The sequence below is a fragment of the Ursus arctos genome, unplaced genomic scaffold (genome assembly GCF_023065955.2).
Source record: "Ursus arctos isolate Adak ecotype North America unplaced genomic scaffold, UrsArc2.0 scaffold_19, whole genome shotgun sequence".
NCBI classification, from domain to species: Eukaryota; Metazoa; Chordata; class Mammalia; order Carnivora; family Ursidae; genus Ursus; species Ursus arctos.
The window spans coordinates 8,936,558-8,951,934 of NW_026622863.1; the positions used below are offsets into that span (position 1 = coordinate 8,936,558).

The window sequence follows — 15,377 nt, forward strand, 5'->3', positions numbered from 1 at the left end:
TTCTCTCCTCTTCCCCCTCCCCATGTCTACCCTCCTGACTCCTCTGCCTGGCAGTGCGCACAGGGTGGAGGCCTACTTGGCCAGAGAGAACTGCCCTAGAGCGGCCTATGGGTTGGGGAGGCCCTCACAGGCTGCCAGACATGCAGATGACTTTGCCTTGCCCTTGTCTCCTCATCTGGCCAGCCCAAGGCTTCCCTCCCGAGGGCTGGCAATAGTCTGAGTTGGAGATGTCTGCTTTCACTTCCCTTGGCTGGTATATGAGGATAGGCACAGAATGTTCCAGGCCCTCCCCTTCCTCGGTGGATTTTTGATTCATGAGCATTCCCACCGTGCCTCCCTGAGGCTCAGCCCTGTGCCAAGCTTGGGGATGCCAGGACGAGTAAGACCCGGGCTTCTCCTTAGGCCAAGAATGGGGAGAGACACATAAATAGTAAATAGGAGAGATGCAAAATCTCCGAGCGCCTTGGCGTCTGCTCCCTTGAGCCTCTCTGAATATCCCCATTTTGTAAAAAGAAGGTGTTCCTCTTCTTTTTCCCTTTTGCTTTCACTTTCTCTGGGCACTGCACCCGTCCACGTCCCTGGTCCCTGTGGCAGTCGTGGAATGGACCCCACTGAGAGATTTTCTCTGCTGCTTGGGGACCCTCCCAGGATCAATTCCCCTCAAATTCCCAGAGCCCAGAGTTTGAAGGCTGAGCCCAGAGTAAGCCACTGATAGAGATGACAGCGTATAATGTGTGGTGGTGAGGGAGTGGGAGTTAAGTGAGGGCCTGGGGGCAGTTGGGAAGGAGGGGGTGACAACGGGTCCGTGCTCTCCTGAGCTTTGAAATGACTTCGTATGCACTTTGATTTTTTTTTTTTAAGATTTTTTATTTATTTATTTGACAGAGAGAGAGCCAGCGAGAGAGGGAACACAAGCAGGGGGAGTGGGAGAGGAAGAAGCAGGCTCCCAGCGGAGGAGCCTGATGTGGGGCTCGATCCCAGAACTGTGGGATCACGCCCTGGGCTGAAGGCAGATGCTTAATGACTGAGCCACCCAGGCGCCCCTGCACTTTGATTTTTGCTTTGCCTGGGCTGAGATCTTTATAGCAATGTTCTGGTCTGCCCCCTGGGGTCGAAGTGGGTTACCCTAGCAGGCATGGGCTCGGGACCCCTGTCGGGGAACCCAAATGTGGGAATTAAGGGCATGCATTCTGGAATCACACTGCCTGGGTTCAAACCGCAGCTCCACCGCATCTGGCTGGGAACTCTTATACAAGTCACTTGGTCTCTCTGTGCCTTGGTTTCTTCATCTGGGCTGATTGTAACACCATTCAGAGCAGTTGGGAGGGTTGAATGAGTTCCCATGTGGAAGCATTAGACTGATTGGCAGCCCTTTGCATGTGCTTGGTAAACACCAGCTGCTGCTGGAGAGAGCAGTAACCAGCAGGGGAGAGCCCTCTCCTAAGGTCTCAAAGGGAGATAATTTCCAGATCCCTTGGGAGTCATCGCTCCGACTGTCAGCACAAGACTTATTAAGCCTTCTTGAGCCAAGGATGAAGTGCAGATGTGGAAACCAGGAGCCTTGATTGAACTCCTGGCTGCTTCAAACTCTCTGTGGGACCTCGAGCCAATTTCTCGCCTTCTCTGGGCCTCAGTCTGTCTATCCGCACAATGGGGAGGTTGGATTGGGTAATGTCCCAGTAGATCCCCCGTGGCCTCCTCGGGCTTGGGGTGGGGCTGACTTGTTGCGACGTCCCCCCCACTGCCCCCTGCCTGCTTTCAAAGGAGTCCTGCACTGACCTCACTCTCCTCCCCAGGTTATGAAATGTGCACACAGGACGCTTTCCAGGCTCAGAGGAGCCAGCTGGTGGGGCTGCTGGTCTCAGGGTCCCTGGAGGGCTTCGAGAGCGTCCTGGACTGGCTGCTTTCCTGGGAAGTCCTCTCCTGGGAAGACTACGAGGGCCTCAGCCTCCCGGGCCAGCCCCTCTCACGCTTGGCCAGGCGCCTCCTGGACACTGTCTGGAATAAGGGCACTTGGGGCTGTGAACAGCTCGTCGCAGCTGTCCGGGAGGCCCAGACCGACTGCCAGGCTCCAGAGCTTTCCAGCTGCTGGGACCCGCACTCGCCCCACCCAGCCCGTGACCTGCAGAGTCACCGGCCGGCCATCGTCAGGAGACTCTACAGCCATGTGGAGGGCGTGCTGGATCTGGCGTGGGAGCACGGTTTCATCAGCCAGTACGAATGTGATGAAATCAGGCTGCCCATCTTCACATCCTCCCAGCGGGTAAGGCGCTTCTGTCTTGGGTAATCAGAATTCACAGGAGAAGGGTGCTTAGTCACCAGGACGGAGCTGTCTTTAGGGAGTGAGCCCCGTGGGGAGACAGGGGTGCTGGCCTTCCCCCTAACAAGGTCGCCAGGCAGGTGAAAGTCGTTCAGGGCCTGTTCTCTGTGACTTCGGGGCTTCTCTGTGGAAACTCTCCCTCCTTAGTCTCCCCTGTCTCTTCTCCTCACCTGAGAAACATCAATAAGGTTCTCGGGAGAAGTCAGTGATTTGACTCGTGCAACCCTTCTGAACCCTTTGTGTCTAGCGCAAAGAAACCACTCGTTAACATTCCCGTTGGCCGCCGTTCGTTGTGTTATCGATAATATTCTGTACTTGTATGCTTTTTGGCTGTCTTAATAGCTCAACAGATCATCAAAATTCATTATTCTATTTCATAATTAATTATTACATTGTATTTAATAGATAATTTAACATTTAATTACTAATCGTTAATAATTAGCACACTATGGACCAATGTTGTTCACGTGTCTACATTGGATTTCTGATGCGAACTTGCTTCAGCTCCTAGACATTCAGAGTTGGGGTGTAACTCCCCCTGAAAACGCCATGCCATGAGACTAGAAAACTGTCTGTTGGGTAGTTGTGAAACTCTTTATTCATTTTACCCCAAACAGCGACCCTCAGGGCTCTTGTGATAGAGAGAGAACCGTCACTGACATCCCACCTTATATATTGGGGAACTGATGCCCAGAAAAGTGGTTTGGTGGCATGGAAGTTCCGTGTTGGACCTGGTATCTTGACTCGCTCATTCATTGTTAATTTATACATTCGTTTATTCAGCCAGAATCTTTTTTTTTTTTAAATATTTATTTATTTGAGAGAAAGAGAGAGAGCGAGCACAAGTGGAGGGGGGCAGGGGGAGAGGGAGAAGCAGATTTCCCCTCTGAGCAGGGAGCCTGTCATGGAGCTCGATCCCAGGACCCCGAGATCATGACCTGAGCCTAAGGTGGACGCTTAGCTGATGGAGCCACCCAGGCACCTGTTGGCCAGAATCTATTTAGATGCTTACTCTGTGCCAGGCTCTTAAAGCGTCTTGTGCTCAGTAAATAGGCACTCCGTAAATACTTGTTGGTGAAACACCTCAGTTATTGAATGTATGAATGAATGAATGAATGAATTGGAATTAAATGGCAGTGTTAGGATGGGCTGAACTGGGGGATTTTTTTAGTTTTTATTTATCTATTAAAAAAAAAGTCTTGGGTGATTAGGTGAGTCTAGGTAGAGACTGATGGGATAAGCCAGTGTGTCCTCAAGGCTGTTCTAAAGCTGGCTCATATTTACAGAGCACATGTGGTGTGGCCCCTCTTGTTACTCATTAGTGCGCACGAAACCAACAATTCTACCCTGAGCACCAGGTCCTTGAGCCTGGCCCTGCAGGGATTACAGACAACATGTTCGTTGTTGCACCTGCACTGGTGCCTTCTGTGGTCTGTTGTGGAGATCGAATCAGCCCATTTGGGAAGTTAAAGGATTGTGTCTTGTCATCTTTGGTCAAGTGGTCAACATGGTGGTCTGGTCTGGACGCTCTGAGCGGTTTAGAGGAGGCAGCCCCGGGCCTAGAGGAGACAGGGCATGCATAGAGGAGGTATTTGGATGGATGAAAAAAGAAAATAGGGTAACTCATGGGCTAAAGAAGAAATCATAATGGGGGGCGCCTGGGTAGCGCAGTCATTAAGCGTCTGCCTTCGGCTCAGGGTGTGATCCCGGCGTTCCGGGATCGAGTCCCACATCAGGCTCCTCGGCTAGGAGCCTGCTTCTTCCTCTCCCATTCCCCCTGCTTGTGTTCCCTCTCTCGCTGGCTGTCTCTCTGTCACATAAATAAATAAAAAATCTTAAAAAAAAAAAAGAAGAAATCATAATGGAGATCAGAAAATAATTCAGAACCAAACAGTAATGAGAATCTGATTTATAAAAATGGATGGGCTACAGTTAGAGCAGAACATAGAGGGAAATATATAACCTTAAATGCTAATATTAGGAAAGAAGAAAGCCTGCATTTTAATGAGCTAAGAATCCACCTTAAGTAAGGGCTGGGTAGACAGCAGAAGCACCCATTGCTGGGACTACGCAGGGCATGTGGTGGACAAGACATCTGGGGGTCGTGGGAGTTTCCCAAGGGACTGGACGGCCTGAGGTTTTAAGTTTTTGGAAAGGCTCTCTGAACCCCTTTTGAGCTCTGGCATTCTATGGTTCTTTAACGTGGTGGCTTGCCTTCAGTGGCTGAATTTCTGATTCATTGTGGGTGGAACTTGTGGTATGTCCGACTAACATATCCCCCCAATCCAGGACTACCTTGTTTACTCTCAGAAACTGACCTTGTAATTTCCTATAAAGAGGCAGTTGTCATGGATTGCAGGTTGGGGACTGAAAAATGCTGTGGAATGAAACAAAATGCAAGTTGAAGAACTAGATCCCTAGAAGACCCGCTGCTACTATTTACTGAGGGAGTGCCTACCACAGGCCAGGCACGGTCCATAGCCCTCTATGGTCGTGATCTCTAAGCCACACTACAGCCTTCTAAGGGTATAGTGTTGGCTCCCCTGTTTCTTAACAATGAAGAAACTGCCCAAACCACCCATCTGGGAAGTGGCCCAGCTAGAGTTCGAATCCAGGCCTGATTGTCCCCAGAGCGAATGATCTTCTCTTTCTGCCGTGACATGTGGGGCTTCGTGCAGTGACCTCACGGAGTTGGGCATAACAGTTGTTAGCAGACCTGAGGCTGTAAAACCAGCTCTCCATCTGACTCTTGCACCTGCTAAAGTTGCTAGGGTCGGTGTCAGACTGAAGTGCTTGACTCTTTTACAGTATTAATCCCAACACCTTTAACTTGGGAAATGTAGCATGCCTGCAGAAAGTGTATAATTTCATATGTCGTGGTATAAACATGTTCCCTTCACCCACACAAAGACGTAGAATGTTACTAGTTCTTTCCACCATTGCTACCCCTAGCCTGACTTTTGTGTGAAATCAGTTCTTTGCTTTTCTTCACAGTTTTAATACCTTATGCAATAATTCTCCAAACCATGTGTTTTGTTTTGGGAAAGTTCTAGCAAGCCCAAGCATAGCAGTGTCAGGAAAGCGGAGTCCTGCCTCTCCTTCTTGGATGCGGGCTCCCAGGAGCAGGGAAACAGAACAGGACCTCAGGGACTTGGTCTTGGTTTTACCTTCTGGAGGCTTGAAGGGCTCCTGCTGGGAAGTCAGTGGGCAAGGTCATTGAGCGAGTCCCGAGAAATTCACTACAGCTGGAGGGTCTGGTAGGGCAGTATGAGTCAGGGGCCGGATGTCCAGGAATAGTCAGAGGAAGTGTGCAGTTGTAAGCTTGTCCGAGGCTCTTCCAGCTCCCAGGAATCGGGCCAGGCCAAACACTTTGGGGGTGAAATGGGTGTCCTCAGCTGACCCAGGCCACAGGGGTTGAAAGAAAGAATGATATTAGCCTGTAGTGTAGACAAGCCAAATATAGATAAGGATTAGAGCCAGGCCTGCCTGGACATCTAGGAAATAATTGCTTTGGACGTGTGTGAGTCTTGAGTCACGTTGCTCCAATCTGCCTCAGCTGGCGGCCCTCTGCTTCTGGTAGAGCCATCATCCTGAGATTTCCCTTCATAGTCCTCTTGTGTTGGTTTTCCTGTATCCTGAGTAATATGTCTTCCTTTTTCTTGGTTTGTTCTATTCTGGGAGATCATATCTCCCACATACTGTAAAGTGAGCCTATGGGAGTTAAAATTTTAAGCTCTTCTATCGTTAAAACTTGCCTCGTATTTGATCAATAATTTAGCTGGGTATAAAATTCGGGGTTGGTCATCATTTTCCTTCAGAATTTTGAGATTATTACTCCCTTGTCTGCTCTCTTCCAGAGAAGAATTCCTAGAATTCCAAAACTCTTTTATACTTCTGGAAGCATGTGAAATTTTCTTTTGGCCCCCTAACATTCTGTAATGTCACAGTGATGTGCCTTAGTGTTTTTCTGTTGTGCTGGTCACTCAAGGGGTGCTTTTTTTTTTTTTTTTAAGATTTTATTTATTTATTTGACAGACAGAGACAGCCAGCGAGAGAGGGAACACAAGCAGGGGGAGTGGGAGAGGAAGAAGCAGGCTCATAGCGGAGGAGCCTGACGTGGGGCTCGATCCCATAATGCCGGGATCACGCCCTGAGCCGAAGGCAGACGCTTAACGACTGCGCCACCCAGGCGCCCCACAAGGGGTGCTTTGAATCCAAAAACTCAGATTCTTTTATGTTCTGGAAGATTTTCTTGATTACTTTATTGGTGATTTCTTTCTCTTTTCTCTCTTCTCTGTTTATGGAACTACTATTTGAATTTTAGGACTCCTAGACTGATCTCCTAATTTTCTTCTCTTTCTTGTCCATTTTCTTTCTCTGTGTTCTTTGCATTACTTCCTCTATAATATCTTCCACTTAACCTTTAAACCCTTGCACCCTTGTGTTTTTCATTTTTGCTATCACTTTGAATTTCCAAGAGCTATTTTAAAATGTCTATTTTTGGGGCGCCTGGGTGGCTCAGTCGTTAAGCATCTGCCTTCGGCCCAGGGCATGATCCTAGGGTCTTGGGATCAAGTCCCGCATTGGCCTCCCTGCTCCGCTGGGAAGCCTGCTTCTTCTTCTCCCACTCCCCCTGCTTGTGTTCCCTCTCTTGCTGGCTGTCTCTCTCTGTCAAATAAATAAATAAAAAATCTTTAAAAAAATAAAAATAAAATGTCGCTTATTATAACATCCTGTTCTTGTTTTATGGATGCAATTTCTTATCTTACTTAAGGACCATAACGATACAGCAGGTTCTGGTTTTTTGGTTTTGTTTTGTTTTTTGTTGTTTTTTGGGGGGGGGCAGATGTTTTTCCACCCTGCATAACCTTTTTACCCTACAAGTTGCTTTCCCCTTCTCAACTTATTTGGCCTCAACCTCCCACATGAGATTCTTTCTTTGGGCATATGATGATCCTTAGTTTGCTGCTCATGACCGAAACAGACTCCTTAACACTTACTGGAAACTCAGAGCCTACAGGTGAAACTTGTCTGCCTCCAGTTTCACTGTAGACATTTTGGGCAGTGATGGCATTTGTACCTTTAGACCTTTCCTCCTAGGTTGGTCAAGTTGCTAGCCTGGAGGTAAAGGTCTGACTGCCAGAGTTGCGGGAGCCCAGTGAGTAAGAGGGCTGGGCACTGATAGTGGTGGGGAGAGGTCTCTGCGTTCAGCACTCATTTTGCACATGGTCATTTAAACCTTCTTTTGGGGCACGATGCCCACTTCCTTTATTGTGCCTGGTGCCTCCCAGTCCAGGGACCCTGTTTTAGCCTTTCCAGAATATAAATCTCCACACTTTGCCGTGGCAGGGCGGGGACAGTTGCTGTTGGCTTGGAGTGGTTAAGGGGAACCGGAGATCTGTTTTATAGGCCACGTTAACTCAATCCTCCTTAATTCAGTCATTTCCTTTGGTTCTAGAGGTATCTGATGCTCTTCATTCCAGAGATCTTTATAGATTCCAAAATGCATGTTGTGTGGTTTTCAATCTGGCCACTGTTGGCTTAGGATCTGGCTTTCTGGGCTCTTCTAAGTCTATTACTGTTCATTCCTTTGGCAAGTCCTTGAATGCATGCTCTGTGCCAGGCACTCTTCTAGGTGTTGAGGAAACAGCAGTGAACAAAACAGACAAAAATCCTTGTCCTGGAGACGCTCCTGTTCCAGTGCAGAGAGATGACAATAAGCAAAAGGAACACATGACAGGACACGTTGGAAGGTGATGAGTGTGCTGTAGAGAATAAGTAGAGTGGGTCTGGGGGTCGAAAAGTTACAGGGGGCGGGGCTAGGGATTGCAATTTTAAATGGAGTGGTCAGGGAGTTCTCAAGAAGGTGATATTTGAGCAAAGACTTGAAGGAAGTGAAGGAAGGGGTCACATGGACAGCAGGAGAAAGGGCATCCCAGGCAGGGGGGACAGTCCCAGCAAAGGCCCAGGGGTGGGAGCATGCTTGATGTTTCCAGAAAACCTGAGGCTGGTGTTCTGAGTGGAATGAGCAGGGGGAAGAGCAGTAAGAGGTGAAGTGAGAGAAGTGAAGCAGGAGCCTCAAGGTCACAGACAGCACTTCGGTCTGTTTGGAGCCTTGTAGGTTATTGTTCAACTTGGGCTTTTGCTCTGAGAAAATGAAGGCAGTGTTGGGACATTTGTAACGGGAGACGTATGATCTGGCTTTTGTTTTTAAAGAATGACACTCTGCCTGCAGCATTGAGAATAGATTCTGGGGACAGAGACAGAAGCAGGGACACCAGGTGGGCAGCCTCTGCTGTTTTCCAGGTGAGCAATGATGGTGGCTTGGGCGGTGGCACAGAGGAGACGACAAGAAAGGGCAGCGCTCTCTAGCTGTGCATCCAGTGGGGTAGACTCTGGCCACATGCGGCTATCGAGCACTTGAAATGAGGGCTGGTCCGCAGTGGGATTCTGTTCTGAAGACTCAATATGAAAGAAACAATGTAGAGTATCTCAGTAATTTTTTTATATTGACTTCATGTTGAAATGGTAATTTTCTGGCTACATTGGGCTAAATAAAATATATGATTGAAATGGATTTCATTTCTTTTTACTTTAAAAAAGGCTACTAGAAGACTCAACATTACAAACACGTCTTGCATTTGTGTCTACCCTCTAGGCAGTGAGGATTCTCCTTCTATTGGGCTGTTCTGGATACGCGTTCAAGCCAACAGGATTTGTTGGTGGATCGCAGAGGAGAGGCTTCCAGGGTGATTCTAGAAGTTTGGGGCTGAGCAACTGGAAGGGTAGAGTTGACATTAGTGGGAAGGAGGAAGGCTGCAGGTTTGGGGGTGGGTGTAGACGAGGAGCTTGGTTTTGGATATGTGAAGTCAGAGGTGTTTAGGGGACATCGAAGTGGAGATGGTGGGCAGGCAGTTCTGGGTGTGCGTGTCCAAGGTTCGGGGGAGCAGTTCAGATTGGAGATGAAAATGTGGGGGTTGTGTTCAGGGATGGTCTTCCAAGCCTCGGGGCCCCATGGAATCACCTGTCTTCCAAATGATTTCTAGCTTTCCAGAATTGTTTTTCCTATCCTTGGAGGTTGATAGATTTATGTTATTTTCTCCTTAAATTATTCCCTCTTTTAGTGGGAGCCAGATCGGGTGCGTATGCAAGTGTTCGCTTCACCACACAACACCTAGTGACTTCTTCAGACCCCTCTTGCTCTGGGGTGTTGTTCCGGCCTTTTATTGTGGTGGAAGGGAGATGCCTATGAAATTGTAGGGATCGGTAGAAACCTTCCCACTCTGTCTCCATCCGCCTTTCTGGAAAGATACTGACTTTTGCTCTCCCCATAGGCAAGGAGGCTTCTCGATCTTGCCACAGTGAAGGCGAATGGGTTGGCTGCCTTCCTTCTACGTCATGTTCAAGAATTGCCAGTCCCGTTGGCCCTGCCTTTTGAAGGTATATATATATTATGTTCTTCTCAGTTCATCCGAAAGGGAAGGAAAGGCTGTAGGGATTCACGGTTAAGAGTGAATTTCACTTACTGGCCGTAACTCAGTTTCCCGAGGTCAAGGATAAACCACCACTGACTCACTGGGCTATTGGGAGGATCGAAAGGATTACCGCGTGTAATATTAGGGTTAGCTTTTATTATTTCCTGAGTTGCACAGTGATGACTGGAGCTTACTGTGCTCTGAAGCGAAGGCAGGTCTTCCTCGCTAGCCAAACTCTTTTTATCTGTGCTGGAAAGGATACGCTTTTGAGATAGGGCTGTTATCTCTCGATTTCTGCAATTTAACCACTCACTATCAGACACTCCAGGACCAAATGGATTTAGATAACATGGTATCTCTCTCGTTGCACGTGGCCACCAGCCCAACTCAGGGACGGGAGGGGCTTGGATCCCACAGCTGAAACTAGGCAGGGGTCCTTGCAAGGTGTTTTATTCAAGGCATCTGTGCTTTGTGGCAACCTGAGAAATCAGTGTCATCTTTTCCACTTTACGGATATGAAAACTGGGGCAAGGAGGGCGGGGGTCGACGTGGGGAGGATGGGTCTGGTTTTATACCGTCTCCACCAGTGCTTCTCCTTTTCTTGGGAGAAGAGATCGTCAGTTGTAAAGAGAGGGCTAGAGGCTCACATGTCTTGTTCCCATATCACCATAGGGATTGCTCATTGGCAGTGAGGGCCCCCGAGCTGTGGGTGGCGCTAGCAGATCGATTTACCACCCTGGGCTCTACCCTCTGGGCAGCGAGCATGCCTGCTGGAGGGACGGCTAGAAGCCAGTGCTTGGCACCTCGGTGAGCACCATCTCCCTGAGAATAGGGCACAGACATCAGTGTCCCAAGGGGCTGGTCCGTACGGAGCTCGGTGCCCGGGTTGGGCCTTGGTTAGTGTGGGCTGTTGATATCATCAAGCACAGCCGGCTTTCATGCATCGTAACTCTGTGACATGATGCCAGATTCCCCAGGGTGACCAATCCAAAGTTGATGCTTGACCTGGGTTTGTTTTTAAAATGAGAGATGGTTGCTTTTCAAGAGAATTTTATATTGGTGGTGTCTGGAAAACCTGCATTAGAACTCAGGGTAGTAGAGAGGAAGGTATATATTTTATGGTGTCTACGTTGAGTGCTCCTGGTATAGCCAGGGGGCATTAAAAGCAATGAGGGTCATCAGCTCTGGGGACAGAACACGGAACACAAGCACAGCGCAACTTCTCTGGATGACCGTGAACAGAGCCTTGGTATGCTCAGTGTGCTCTGTGAGAATGACTTGTTAGCTTTTGAGTTGAGAACAAGGGGGCCGGTCTTTGGTTGGGAGCAGTGAGGCCATGATGCTCGAAGGTCCCCCCGCCCTGGGGGCTCTGGACTACCACTTCCTCATTCCTTGAAAGGGGAACTAACCCCTGATACAGCAAGTAATCTGCCCACATTGCTTATTAGGACGGTAAAGGAAAAGCAGCTGCCTTGTGGACACACCCTATGCGCGAGAGGGTTGCGAGGGTTCTGTGAAGAGGATGCGGAAGTGAACCTTGATCAAGGACTCTTGTCCAAGTGCTCGACCCGGGCACTCCAGTGACCCGGAGACCAAACAGGGCGAAGTCCACGTGGATTATTCAGGATAATGTCCCTATCTCTGTAGTTGAATCACATTTATCTAGTCCCTTTTTTGCAGGTAAGGTAACTTCTTCACAGACCCTGAGGATTGGGACCCGCTGCTCCTCTTATGCCTCCCAAACCCCTCAGTATCGCGATAACAAATACCATCTTTCGAGAGCTTACCATATGTCAGACGTTCCTCTAAATTCTATCTTCTCTCATTTCCTCCTATGACAATCCTTCAGGGTGTGGATTGTCCCTAATTTTGGAGATAAATATACCAAGGCGGTAAAGGTTGAGTGGCTGGTACAAGGTAATGATGGAGGTGGCTTTCAAACCCAGGTGGATCTGACTTCAGAAACGGGGCTACCAGGCTTTTACACCTTGTGTTTTTCTTTAGAAAGACCCAGCCGAGGTTGAGGGGCCAAGAGGCCATGTAATCAATATGGCGGGACAGGCATCGGCATGCAGGCCTTCTGATCCCAGCCCAAGGCTCCTTCTCATCCACAGCTCTTCCTGATGTCAGTAGTAATAATAATACCACTAGCTAATATCTTTTGAGCCCTGTGTTGGACGCCGAAGGAAGCACTTGACATGAATTATCCTAATTGCTCCATGTAAACCCTATAAGGTAGGGACCACCATTTTCCCACCTCCCAAGGCGGGGAGAGTCCCAGGCTTAGGAAGGTTATGTGACTGTCATCAAAGCCCGTAGTTTGCAAGTGGAAAAGCCAGGGCTGGCACGTGCTGGCTCTTCTATCCATGCATCACATCACGTGCCCCCCATGAAGCCCCCTCTCTGTCAGATCCCACCCTCCCCACCATCCTACCTCATTCGCCTCCTCTTCGGTCTTCCAGATACCGCGTGTAAGAAGTACATGTCCAAGCTGAGGTCCACGATATCCGCTCAGTCTCGCTTCCTGAGCACCTACGATGGGGCAGAGAATCTTTGCCTGGAGGAAATATACACAGAGAATGTTCTGGAGATCCGGACAGAGGCGGGCCTGGCCGAACCCCTGCAGAAGAGCCCTGCGACCCTGGGCCTGGAGGAGCTCTTCAGCAGCCGTGGCCGCCTCAATGACGACGCCGACACGCTGCTGGTGGTGGGCGAGGCGGGCAGCGGCAAGAGCACGCTCCTGCAGCGGCTGCACTTGCTCTGGGCCTCAGGGAGTGACTTCCAGGAGTTTCTCTTCGTCTTCCCATTCAGCTGCCGGCAGCTGCAGTGCGTGGCAAAGCCTCTGTCTGTGCGGACGCTGCTCTTCGAACACTGCTGTTGGCCCGACCTCGGCCAACAGGACGTCTTCCAGTTCCTCCTTGACCACCCCAACCGCGTCCTCTTAACCTTCGATGGCTTTGACGAGTTCAGGTTCAGGTTCTCGGACCGCGAGCGCCACTGCTCTCCGACCGACCCCACCTCTGTCCAGACTCTGCTCTGCAACCTCCTGCAGGGCAACCTGCTCAAGAATGCCCGCAAGGTGCTAACCAGCCGGCCCGCGGCGGTGTCCGCGCTCCTCAGGAAGTGCCTGCGCTTGGAGCTCTGCCTGAAGGGCTTCTCGGAGGAGGGCATCGAGCTGTACCTGAGGAAGTGCCACCGGGAGCCGGGGGTGGCCGACCGCCTCGTCCGCCTGCTCAAAGCAACCTCGGCCCTGCACGGTCTGTGCCACCTTCCTGTGGTCTCGTGGATGGTGTCCAGATGCCACCGAGAGCTGTTGTGGTGTGGCGGGGGGTCCCCAAAGACCACCACGGATCTGTACCTGCTGATCCTGCAGCATTTTCTGCTGCATGCTTCCCCGGCAGGCTCGGTGCCCTGCGGCCTGGGGTCCGGCCTGCTTCGAGGCAGGCTCCCCAGCCTCCTGCGCCTGGGCTGGCTGGCTGTCTGCGGCCTGGGCAAGTGCTGCTACGTGTTCTCCGCCAAGCAGCTCCAGGCGGCGCACGTGGGCCCCGAGGACATTTCTCTCGGCTTCCTGGTGCACGCCAGGAGCGTCGTGCCGGGGGGCGCCGCCCCGCTGGAATTCCTGCACATCACCTTCCAGTGTTTCTTTGCAGCCTTGTACCTCGTGCTGAGCGCCGACCTGTCGCAGTCCTTGCTCCGACAACTCTTCAGCTGTCACGGGCCGCGCAGCTCGCTGCTGGCCCGGCTGCTGCCCCCCATGTGCGTGCCGCGCCCCGAGCGCCCAGACGGCGGCGCCGCGGCTCTGCTGCAGGAGGCTGAGCCGCACAACCTCCAGATCACGGCAGCCTTCCTGGCGGGGCTGCTGTCCCGGGAGCACAGGGGCCTGCTGGCCGAGTGCCAGGTGTCCGAGAGGGCCCTGCTCCAGCGCCAGGCTGGCGCCCGGGCCTGTCTGTCCCGCAGCCTCCACGAGCACTTCCACTCCATCCCCGCGGCCGTGCCGGGGGAGGCCAAGAGCGTGCATGCCATGCCCGGGTTCGTCTGGCTCATCCGGAGCCTGTACGAGATGCAGGAGGAGCGGCTGGCCCGGGAGGCCGTGCGGGGGCTGAAGGTCGGGCACCTGAAGCTGACGTTCTGCGGCGTGGGCCCTGCAGAGTGTGCCGCCCTGGCGTTCGTGCTGCGGCACCTGCAGCGGCCCATGGCTCTGCAGCTGGACCACAACTCCGTCGGGGACGTCGGTGTGGAGCAGCTGCTGCCTTGTCTCAATGTCTGCAAGGCTCTGTAGTGAGTGTTGCTGGGGGGTGCTGGCTGGCGGGGGGCAGGATGCACTGTGGGGGCTCCGCACGGGACCCCCGGGAGTCCAGGCCCGCCACCCCTTCGGTGCAACCCCAGCCGGGCCCCTTCCGCGGTCTGGGCCTTAGTGTCATGGTGATGACGACAGCCACGTCTATGGAGTGTCCTGCGTGTCAGGCGCTGTGTTGCACACTTCCCGGAATTAAGTCCTTTCCTCTCTGTGAACACCCCGGGCTGACTCCCCGTTATCCTCCGTTTGAGGCCCAGAGAAGCAGAGTCCCCGGTCTAGAGCGACACAGGAAATGGCAGAGTGGGGTAGAACAGATCACATCTTTCCGGTGACAAGTCCTTGCTCCCCACAAGCAGCCTGTCCGCGGAGAGGTTTCAGGGGCTCCGCGAGAACCTTGAAGTGACGTGCAAAGTTTTGTGTCATATGTGTGTGTTATTAGGAACTGCCCACAAATCAGAGGTGATTTAGGCCCCATGAGAGATTTTAAAATCCCAGTGAGATGCAGATTTCAGGATCCAAGAGCTGGAAAGTGGCTGCAGAGTTGTGCCTGCCCTTAAGGCCACAGGAGATTTTGCCGTCACCTGTACTGCTCCGGAGCCCCGTCTGGAGGTGTGAGGTTTCCCCCTTTGGAACGTCTGTTCCAGCACCCGCAGGGCCTCTCTCCATGTGTTGGGCCAGGTGAGAGCAGAAGGCATGCCCAGGTCTGGCAGCCAGCCTGCCGCAGGCTCCCCAGCTTCCTTTCCTGCCTTGAAAGGGCAGGTCCTGCTGCCTGTTTAAAACCTCCGAGGGGGCAGAAGTAGTAGCTTAATGTTAATATCTACTCACAGCTTTCTGGGGCTTTTGGTCTAACCCAGATGATCTTATTTGACCCTAAGCAAGGGACAAGCCTCTCCTTGAATATATTAGGAGGGCATAACTTCTCCTGGCCAGAGCAGCAAGATTTTTTTGTTTTCTCTCTGGAGCAAACGTATGCAGATCTATTAGAAGCTGTGGCGGCCTGTGTGATCCCTTGCATAGGGTCTGTGGTCATAAGTTTATAAATACAATGTAATAATAACACAATATGTAACATATTTTATATAGTTCCCATGTATATTATAGATCATAACTGTTATGAATTTATCAGGAAGAAACAGCTGACACATTTAAATTGGGTGATTTGCAGAGAGTTTACTAAAGGGACTGTTTACAGAGGCTTGAACAGCAGTCAGGAAGAGCCAGAAGGGACAGGGCAGGGTCCTGGGGCCAGTGACTGTGAAGGTGGGGGTGGGGAAGGCCTGGAGAG

The 15,377-nt window shown here is 51.2% G+C and overlaps 1 protein-coding gene across 1 annotated transcript in view; it reads left to right on the forward strand.

Moving 5' to 3' along the window:
- Positions 1 to 15,377, forward strand: part of NOD2 (nucleotide binding oligomerization domain containing 2) — a 35,594-nt gene that overhangs the window by 4,456 nt on the left and 15,761 nt on the right. The window contains exons 2-4 of the mRNA XM_026494730.4: positions 1,797 to 2,263; positions 9,655 to 9,760; positions 12,258 to 14,073. Of these exons, the coding sequence (XP_026350515.3) occupies positions 1,805 to 2,263; positions 9,655 to 9,760; positions 12,258 to 14,073 (2,381 nt within the window). The 5' untranslated portion in view covers positions 1,797 to 1,804. The remainder of the gene's footprint in view (positions 1 to 1,796; positions 2,264 to 9,654; positions 9,761 to 12,257; positions 14,074 to 15,377) is intronic.